The sequence below is a fragment of the Perognathus longimembris genome, chromosome 6 (assembly GCF_023159225.1).
Source record: "Perognathus longimembris pacificus isolate PPM17 chromosome 6, ASM2315922v1, whole genome shotgun sequence".
In the NCBI taxonomy this organism is placed as follows: Eukaryota; Metazoa; Chordata; class Mammalia; order Rodentia; family Heteromyidae; genus Perognathus; species Perognathus longimembris.
Genome location: NC_063166.1, coordinates 18,207,386 through 18,218,319, shown reverse-complemented (window position 1 = coordinate 18,218,319; position 10,934 = coordinate 18,207,386). Strand labels below are relative to the sequence as shown.

The 10,934-nt window shown below is 42.8% G+C and overlaps 1 protein-coding gene across 5 annotated transcripts in view; it reads left to right on the top strand.

Moving 5' to 3' along the window:
- The window catches only part of Carmil1 (capping protein regulator and myosin 1 linker 1), a 285,478-nt gene that overhangs the window by 98,652 nt on the left and 175,892 nt on the right, over positions 1–10,934 (top strand). The window contains exon 1 of one of the 5 annotated variants that reach the window (XM_048348358.1): positions 175–365. The exons of the other annotated variants lie outside the window; for them this stretch is intronic. Within the exon in view, the coding sequence (XP_048204315.1) occupies positions 291–365 (75 nt within the window). The 5' untranslated portion in view covers positions 175–290. Of the gene's footprint in view, positions 1–174; positions 366–10,934 lie in introns of those variants that run through there. 5 annotated transcript variants of the gene reach the window in all.

The following is a 10,934-nucleotide window of genomic DNA, read 5'->3' as shown; positions in this document are numbered from 1 at the left end:
CCAGGCGTGCCCTGCTCTCAAGCCATCCGGGAATGAGTTTGCATGCTTGTTCACAGAGAGCACTACAAAGAATGGGATGTTCTCCAGGTCCATTCTGGTTCAGGGACTCAAGTGCCCTTCTCCAAAGGAAAGTAGTGAAGTTGACCTTCACATCTCTACCAAAACATATGCCTCTTGGTTACACATCTGAAGAAGGTTCACAAGCGGTCTGCCAAGGGAGGCTCTGCAGGCTGGAGAACTGATCAGAGGCCAAGTCCTCATTTTTAAGCAGGGTTAGAAGAGAAATCTTGATGATTTTAGCAAATAGGCCTTTGGGAGGACCAGAACTGAACAGGCATGGGGACATCTCACAAAATAGGATAATAGTGAGTAATAAGTGATGCAAGCTTTGGATGTACTTAGCCATCAAGAGACAAATCTCCCCCCCCCCCCCCATTTCTTTCTTTGGGCAGGCCTGGACCATAATCTTCCTACTTCTGTCTCCTGTGTAGCCAGGTTACAGGTGTTAGTCATCAAACGCAGCTTACTAAGAAGAGAGTCATGCTAACTTTTTGCTTGAGCTACAATCTACCTTGTCTTTGTCTTCTTAGTAGCTTCGATTCCAGGTGTGTGCTACTATACCTTTCTCCTGATAGCTTTATGTTTACCTTTACCATAAAGGCACCTGTCAAGATAGTGCCAAGTGGAAAGAGGTGTGTGTGTGTGTGTGTGTGTGTGTGTGTGTGTGTGTGTGTGTTTTCTTTTTTCTTTTCACACACAAGAGTTTTTAGTCAATCAGACATCACCTCAGGCTCTTAGAGAAGGGTGGCTTTTGTGACTAAATGATGCCCTGGTCTGGTTAGTTCATCTCCAGTGAATTTCCTTCCCAGTGCCAATCATTACCTATCAATGCTCGATTATATGTCCCTCACTTAGCATAGTTTGCCTGGATAGTCCATGAAGTATCAAATCTTAGTTACTTACAATTAAGCCACTTTGGATCTTTAGCACTGAAAAGAGCCAGTAAACTAGCTTTCAGAATTTAGCCAAATTTAGTGGGTACTGGTGGCTCATTCCTGTAATCCTATCTACTCAGGCGGCTACCATTTAAGTATCACATTTCAAACCCAGACATGGCAGGAATAACTGTGAGTCTTATGTACAGTTAAAAAGCCATAAGTAGAGCTGTGGCCCAAGTGGTAGAGTGATATAGCCTTGAATGACAAAGCTAAGAGACAGTGCCCAGACCCTGAGTTCAAGCCCTAGGACTGGCACCAAAACAAGCAAACAGTAACAGTAGACACCCCTCCCCCCCCAATATGAAATATATTTAGGTTCATCTCCTTTTATTCACACAACTCTGTGTGTGGTGATACTCATTCCTCTTCCTGGATTATAATTTCATATTGATGCTGTTATTTAATGCAAATCTGGATGAGTTAATAGTAGGGGGGGGGGGATTACAGCCTGAAAAAGAGCCATGTCCCTGGATATTGGGCTACTGTAAACAAGGAACAACTGGATAAGGAGCTGTTTAAAAATTAATGAGGCAATTATAATATTTTTTAGATAGAACTGGACCTTTGTACTTCCTGTGGGGGAGCTCTGTGATATTCATGACCAAGACCTTTTCCTCCAAGAGCTCTCAGCTAGGGATAATTCATGAATTTGTTTTCAGAATTCATATTGCCTCTTTGACCACAAGTGGCCGAAGGACAGCCTTCTGTTGTGGCTGCTCAGAGAGAGGGATATCAGTCTTTGAGGCCAAATCTGTGTAGTTCTTTCTTCTCCCCAACATGATCCAGGTGGGAAAATAGGAGTGTTTGAGAGACAAGCAGTGCAGTTTTAATTCCTTGCTAGTGAGTCCTATTTATAGTCACATGGAGGAGACACAGGCTGGCTCTTATTTAGGTGATAAGAAGGAAAGATTTAGATCAGACAGTTGTCTTCTTTCTGTGACACTGTGACCTATGATGTGTGACATGGACAGGGTCTTCAAGGTGCATGGACAGTACAAGATAGTTGAGTAAATAAGTAAACAGTCATCTGAGCCTACCATGGCTGGTTTGGGGTATTGATGGGGAAGGGGCTGAGCTCAATGTGTGCTATAAAGGACATGACTTTAGAAATTGAGAATTTAGAAGTCAAGGAAATCCATCTGTCTCAATGGTAAGTTCAGTTAAGTTTCCATATTTATTATGTAAACATGATGGGTCTTTTCTCACAGGGCTACCTACATAGGATAAGGTAAAACACCTTGCCATTTTGAGTTGGGAGCAGATTTCACAAAATGTCCCTCTCTTCTTGCCATATGTAGTTTAGAAAAAGAAAAAAAGTTAAGAAGTGGATTTAGGGAGAAGGCATAAGGAAGGATACTGTTTTGATTTTTAGGTGAGTGGTCCCCAGTGAGTAGAAAAAGGATGGGTGGGGTCCCTTTGTCTATGACTCCTTGCTGGTGTTATAGGATCCAGCAGCATAATTGTTGAGACTAAGTTCAGATAAGGATTCTGGTTCTTTCAGAACTTGACTGTAACACGCCCAGGTGAAGATCTGGCTCCTGTGCAAGAGGGAATACATTCTCCTTGACTGTGTATGGATACTAATAGGAGACCCCAGTGGCTTGCTTCTGCTGTGGACCATTGTATGTTTGGTGATGGTATATAAAGCAAGTTTCTAGAAATGCTTGCAGATCCGCAAGTTTTGTACAAATGTCAGGGACATTTCAAACAGATTTCACACTAACCCTTGAAGATGTGACAGTGGTTAGGTGCTGGTGGCACACACCTGTAATCCTAGCTATTCAAGAGACTGAAATCTGAGGATTGAAGTTTGAAGCCTGCACAGGCTGCAAAGTTGGTAGGACTCAGGTTAATCAGCAGAAAGCCTGAGGTGAGGTGTGGCTCAACTGGTAAAATTCTACCCTGAATGGAAAAGCTAAAGGACAGTGCCCATGCCCTGAGTTCAAGCCCTAGTATCAGTATGTGTATGGAGTTCAAGCCCCAGTATCAGCATGTATGTGTGTGCACACACACAGTAACAGTGGAATGAGTAGAAAATGAAAGTTCTATTCAACTGATAATATTAAAAAAAATAACCCTTACTGAATGTAGAAGATTGCTTGGATGGAATGCATGCTGTGTAGGTTCTTCATGTGATTATTATGAAACTACTAAACCATATGTCTGGAAGAAATTTTCTTTCCAACTTCATGGTGCACTGAGAGAATTAAAAACTATTTAGTTCACCCTTTCAGGGATGTACTACTGTGGTTTGAACCATGACTATTATTGTAATCATTAGACATGTGATGAATATTGAGTCACTGTTGTTGACTCAACTTAGCACTTTGCTCAAAAGCTTGTATGTACACCTTCGTTTGACCTCCCCAACATTTAGACATTGCATGTATTTACAGCTATGTTATCAGATGGAGGAGGGAGATCTGGTAATTTCTCCAAAATTTCCCAGCTAGTAAATAGTGCAGCAGGTTGAGGCCTGTCTGTCACAGAAGCCTGCACATCCACCTGCAATGTCTTTAGGAAGTGTCCGACTTGCAGAACGCGTGTGGCCCATCTGTGCCACTTTGATTTCTATATGTGATGGCTGTTTCGGTTTCTCTATTTTCACCGGCAAATTACCATATCATTCCTACTACTTTAGCACCATCTATCCATGAATTTTCAGGGGGAAAAATCCTTCCCCAAGTGCCTGGCATTTTTTGTGCCCAGTTAAGTTGCTTTAGAATCTCTACTACCTTGCTTTTCCTTCCTTTCTGCCTCTATAGAAATCAGGACCAGTCACAAACATTTCCCATGGAGTGACAAGATGCTTCTGTATAATGATAGAATTTTGTTTGACTTAATTTTTTTATTCTAATGTGTCTTACATAGGTCCTTATTACACTTTTCTTACTGTCTCTTCCCTGTATCTTATTGGGGGGAGGCAGTGGTACTAGAATTGAACCTAGGGCCTTGCCCATGCTAGGTAAGTACATGAACACATTTGTATGTAGTAACTCAGCTTTACTTGCAAAAATGAATTTATGTTCTTTTGCAAATACCAATCTTTCTGGAACTTAGTTTCTTCAGTATCTAAATAAGGAAGGAATTTCACCGATGACTTTGATAACCAGCTCTAAACTCACTGAATTACTTTGTTAATCTGTTGGGTCTTGCAATTCAGAGATATAAGTGTGTTTAGTCTGTTTCAAAGACAAGATTAATGAAAGCTCATTCTCCAGCTTTCTGATAGGAGATTAGTCACAATTGTTGCTCTGTCATTTGAATCTGGTGATGAACAAATGAAAATGTATCATGCCCATAGCCATTGCATTAATCAGGTCCCATCTTGGTCATCTTCTCCTTTCCACCTCTGACTATGTAGCCAGCATCTTAGAAAGTCTCAGGGCATTGTTGGGACAGGTGGAAGGTGTGAGACACAGGGCCCAAAGCAGACAGTGACACCAGTTTTACCAGTCAGTGTTTCTGAGACCTGGCACCCTGCTTCCTCGAATTGCACAGCTAAGGACTTGCCTATGCTTTTCTTGTCCTCATCTTCATGTGATTTTCCTTTCCATACCTTCCTGAGCTGTTTTCTTCTTTTCTGACTAAGCTTTAGGTTTACACTATGAAGTGGATTGGCATTAATCTTTTTCTGCCTTAATTTTGTTATCAACTGAAAAGTGCTGATACTAATACCAGTCCCTTTATTCACATTGCTCTTGATAGGACAGATGAGATAACTGAGCTATCAAGTGCTTTGAACTTAAGAGTAAGAGAGTGCTTCAATTACAGCAAGACTCTTTTATCTTTCTTTATTTTGATGTGACATTTAACATGTGTGTATTGAATGCACATCAGGGAAGGAAATTTCATTGTGAATGACATTGCTAGAGTGATGAATGGCTTACGAATATCCAAGTTGCATGCAATAACTAAGAAAATGTGTTTAAAAACTGTAAAGACCAAGCTAGCTACAATTTCTTTGCGAAGACAATAAAAATTTGATGGGATAGTTTAGTGCATAATACAAAGTAACATATGCTTTCAGATGTTATGAACCTGTTTTGTACTTAGCCTTATTTTATAGTTAAATTTCAAGAGAAAAAGTATAACATGTAATTCATGAGTGATGTGCTATATATATAATCTGTTTTTAGATCTGTATGATCCAATATGGCAGCTACCAGCTGCAATAGCTATTCTAGTTTCAATGAAAGTAGATACAGGAGACAGGAAGATGGCGCCGCCACAGTAGGGAAGCACCCCAACTAGCTCCAACTGAATAGCAAGCTGGGAACTCCAGCACCCAACACCCCATCAAGAACCCAGCAAACCCAGCAGCCAGAAGCAATGGAGAAATGCAGGAAACTAAAAAGAACAAAAAAAGAAGAGCCTATAACCTGCATGGAGCTGGAAAATCTCTGGGGTACCCTCCCCCCACTTGCCGACCCTGCCCAAACAGGGCCAGGCTGGGAAAGGGGACCTGGCGCCAACAAACCGTCTGCCGAAAAGTCACACCAGGAGTGGAGAGTCCAGGTGACAGGACTCCACGGACCCCAGGGGGAGCGCGGACTGATTGAGACAGACGGCAGTAATGGGAGGTGCGGGACCACACGGCCTGGATTGGACGTGAGTGGCGGAGTAACCGGACGGTGCAGAAGGGGAGAGCCGGGACCGTCACCACCAAACAACCGATCGCCACACCCCAGCACCCCACCCCCGAAGGGCTAACAGCAGGTCAGGACACACACACAATCCAGGACCAGTAAGTTCCCCATTACCCCCTCCCCCAACGGGAGACCAGCTATCAGAGACCCAAACCCTATGAAGAAGCTAGAGCTCCCTCCCTTCCCCTCCCCACCCAGAGGGAACAAAGAACCCCTAAATGAGACGGCAAAAGGTCCCTTCAGACTCTGGGAGGACACAGGAGCTAGCAGGAGCAGAGCAGCGCCAAGGCAGCAGAGGAGCATGAACCGGCCGCACTGGCCCCGCCCCCTTCCCAACAGGGGCCCGGGGACCGGTAGGCATTGGAAGCCCCACCTGAGGTGCCTGGGCCTCAGGGACTTTTTTTTTTTTTTTTTTTTTTTTTTGGGCCAGTCCTGGGCCTTGGACTCAGGGCCTGAGCACTGTCCCTGGCTTCTTCCCGCTCAAGGCTAGCACTCTGCCACTTGAGCCACAGCGCCGCTTCTGGCCGTTTTCTGTATATGTGGTGCTGGGGAATTGAACCTAGGGCCTCGTGTATCCGAGGCAGGCACTCTTGCCACTAGGCTATATCCCCAGCCCCCTCAGGGACTTTTTGAACAAAAGTCACAGGCACACTGGTGGGCAATACCAGCCCAGCAGGGAAACCTAGGCCTGATCACACGCCCTCCTCGTAGTGGAGGCCCAGTCTGTGGGCACCAACCTGCGCCTGGACAATTGATCCCACTGGGGCCCACACGTACTGCCCCCCACAGCAAACTCGTGGGAGGGCACAAGCACATCCCAACAACCCAGGGCTTGCTCTGGTAGGCATACCCCGCACAGGTGGGCAGGGCCCCCCAGTGGCAGTGCCCACTCTTATAGGCACACCCGCACAGGAGGCAGAGCCCACCAGCGGCATCGCCCACTCAGATTGGCGCATTTCGCACAAGTGGGTGGGCCGCCCCTCAACAACACCAGCCCTGGAGGGCGAACTGCCTGAGAGGTGAGCTCCTCTGACCAAGATACCGAGTGGAAAAAAGAACCAAAGAAGAGAAAAGCCTCCACGCCGTGCTGAATCAGCGACCAGCAAACCCCCACCAGGGGCACGCTAGGGTCAGCACAACATAGTGGCAGGACACTATCCTGCAGAGAAAGACACAGAACCTACCCACCCCCAAGTGCAGTGAGGGTGACCACCTCGGTAACAACCGAGACAGTCACGCTCACCCATTGGCCAGTAAGGTTCAACAGCCAAACTCAAACCCAGAGCCAGGACACAAACAAGTCTCCCACTGCCGGACCAGCGGGAACCAGCACAAAGCCAAACCAGGGAAGCCACCCACAGATTTCCAGATGTGCAAATCACAAAGAAATATAACAAATTTTATCAAAGGGCAAGCCAACTCGGCAGCTCCAAAAAGCAGCACAACTGAAGAGGAGATGGAGAATAAAAAAAAAAACTGAGGCTATGTTAGCAGAAATGATGGAAAGCCTCAGAAACGAAATTAGAAAACAATTCCAGGAGTTTAAATTGGAAGTCTCAAAGGACCTCCAGGAAGCCAAGAAAGAAATGGAAGGAAAAATGGATACAATGCAAACCTCCATTAAAGAAGACCTTAACATCCTGAGACGTGAAATGCATGAAAAAATAGATTTAAAATACAACTCTTTAAAGGAAGAAATTTCCACGATCAGAGTTGATCTGACAACCATAAATAGCTTTCTGACATCCATAAACTCCACAATTGAATCCACAGCACAAAGAATTGACCATATTGAAGCCAGAATCTCTCTCTTGGACGATGATGCAGCCGATAAGAACCAGAAAATTACCACACTCCAAGAAACAGTAAAGCTTCAGGGCAGACTAATCCAGGAGCTAGTGGACAAAGACAAGAGTTATAATCTGCGCATAATTGGAATAGAAGAAGGAGCTGAATACCAGAGCAGAGGGCTTCAACATATCTTCAATAAAGTGATTGCAGAAAACTTCCCCAATCTCACAAGGGACCCCATCCAGGTAACCAAAGCCTATAGGACACCTGGCAGACCAGACCCTAGAAAAGCCACCCCAAGGCACATAATATTCAAGACTTCAGATCTCAAGAATAAAGAGCAAATTTTGAATGCAGCCAAAGAGAAGAAAGAAATTTATTACAATGGGAAGAGGATCCGAATAACAGCAGACCTCTCCACACAAACCTACCACACGTGAAGAGAATGGAAGAACACCATCCAAGTCCTACAGGCCAACAATTGCCAACCTAGAATAAAATATCCAGCAAAGCTGGGGTTAACATTCGAAGGGAAAACCAGATCTTTCCATAGCAAAGAGGATCTAAAGGAGTATGTGAATAAAAAACCAGCCCTACAGCGAATTATAAGAAGGGAATCCCACCCAACAGAAATCGTACAGGACACACAGACAGAAACAGAAATAAATTACAATAGCCAGAGCCCAACAGAAAGAGCAGCTCACTAAAGACAAGAAAAAAAAAGAGGAAAAACAGCCCAACAAGAAAATGGAAGTAGAAAAAACACTCTTATCCTTGATCTCTTTGAATATAAACGGTATAAACTCTCCAATAAAGAGGAGCAGACTGGCAGAATGGATCCACAAACAAAAAGTTGCCTTCTGTTGTCTACAAGAGACCCACCTTACAGCAAGGGATAAAAACAGGCTCCGAATGAAAGGATGGAGCAAGATCTTCCAAGCAAATGCATCCTGGTCTAAGACAAGCTGGACTTCTCATTAAAATCAACTCAAAAAGACAAAGAAGGTCACTACATTTTAATACAAGGAAAAATCCAGAATCAAGACATCACGGTGATAAATGTATACTCACCGAACAAAAGAGGCCCTACATATGTCAAGCAAATTCTCACAGAACTACAGAACAAGATAGACCCAAACAAAATCATAGTGGGTGACTTTAATACCCCACTCTCTCCAAGAGACAGATCCAACACCCAGAGGATTAGCAAGGGAGCTGAGGACCTAAGTAACACCATATCCCAAATGGATCTGACAGATCTATACAGAATCTTCCACCCTACAGAGACCCAATACACCTTATTCTCAGTAGCCCATGGATCATACTCCAAAATAGACATGTCATAGCCCACACAAAGAACCACAGCAAATACAAAAGTATTAACGTCATCCCATGTATTATATCTGATCACAGTAGATTAAAGGTAACCCTCAATAACAACGGTTACCACAGAGGTTATACACATTCTTGGAGACTAAACCCCACAGTGTTATCCAACACTTGGGCCACAGACCAAAGTAAAGATGAAATTAATGAATTCATAAGCCACAATGACAATGAAAATACATCACAAAGAAGCCTATGGGACACAGCTAAGGCAGTACTGAGGGGCAAGATCATTGCCCTCAGCACTCACATTTAAAAGAATGGAAACAGAGCAGGTGAATAACCTCACGAGGAAACTAAAACATCTGGAGAAACAAGAAATGATCGAATCTAAAATGACTAGGAGGAGAGAGATCACAAAGATTAAAGAAGAGATAAATTTGATTGAAAATAGAAAGACCATTCAACAAATAAATAAGACTAAAAGCTGGTTCTTTGAGAAAATAAATAAAATTGACAGACCCCTCGCAAGACTTACAAAAAAAAAGAAGAGAAAAGACTCATATACATAAAATCCGGGACTCCACCGGAAAAATTACAAGTACACACGATATTCAAACAATCATAAGGAACTATTTCCAGAACCTCTGTTCAGTAAAAAACAATAATTTTACAGAAATGGATCAATTCTTAGAGAAGTATAAACTACCCAAACTGAACCAAGAAGAAATAAATCAACTAAATAAACCAATAACTTACAGCAAGATACAGGGGGTAATCAAGAACCTCCCAACAAAGAAAAGCCCAGGCCCAGATGGATTCACCAACGAATTCTATAAAACCTTTAGTGAGGAGCTAATACCAATACTCCTCAAACTTTTCCGCAAAATAGAAATAGAGGGAGAAATCCCAAACTCATTCTATGAAGCTAATATCATACTCATTCCCAAACCAGGCAAAGACCCAACAAAAAAAGAGAACTACAGACCAATATCACTAATGAACACAGACACAAAGCTCCTCAATAAAATATTAGCTAACAGGATCCAGAAACTGATCAAGAAAATTATACATCATGACCAAGTAGGCTTCATCCCACAGTCACAAGGATGATTCAATATCCGTAAATCAATCAACATAATTCACCACATAAACAGAACTAAAATCAAGAATCACATTGTTATCTCAGTTGATGCCCAAAAAGCCTTTGACAAAATACAACATCCATAGTTATTAAAAGCTTTGGAGAGAACACGAATAGATGGAACATTCCTCAAAACAATAAAAGCCATTTACAATAGACCAACTGCTAACATTATATTAAATGGAGAGAAACTTAAATCACTCCCCCTAAACTCAGGAACAAGACAAGGATGCCTACTCTCCCCACTTCTTTTCAGCATAGTGCTGGAATCCCTAGCCATAGCAATAAGGCAAGAGGAGGACATCAAAGGGATCCACATCGCCAAGGAAGAAATCAAGCGATCCCTATTCGCAGACGACATGATCTTATATCTGAAGGACCCAAAAAACTCAGTCCCCAAGCTCCTACACGTAATAAACCATTTTGGCAAAGTAGCAGGATACAAAATCAGTCCACAAAAGTCAGCAGCTTTTCTGTAAACCAGCAATGTACAAACAGAAAAGGAAATTATGGAAACAATTCCATTTACAGTAGCCAAAAAAAAAAAAAATACCTAGGGATCAACCTAACCAAGGACGTGATGGACCTATTTAATGAGAACTATAAAAATCTAATAAGGGAAATCAAAGAAGACACAAGGAGTTGGAAAGACCTCCCATGCTCATGGGTAGGCAGAATCAATATAGTGAAAATGGCCATATTGCCCAAATTGTTATACAAATTCAATGCAATCTCTTCAAAATCCCAGTCACATTCTTCACTGAAATAGAAAAAGCAATCCATAAATTCATATGGAACATCAAAAGACCTAGAATAGCCAAAGCAATTCTAGGCAAAGAAAGCAGTGCAGGAGGTATCACAATACCAGAATTCAAGCTCTACTACAGGGCCATCATAACAAAAACAGCCTGGTATTGGTATAAAAACAGATCGGAAGACCAATGGATTAGAATTGAAGATCCAGAAATAAAACCGCACTCTTACAGTCAGCTGATATTCGACAAAGGAGCTAAAGACATACAATGG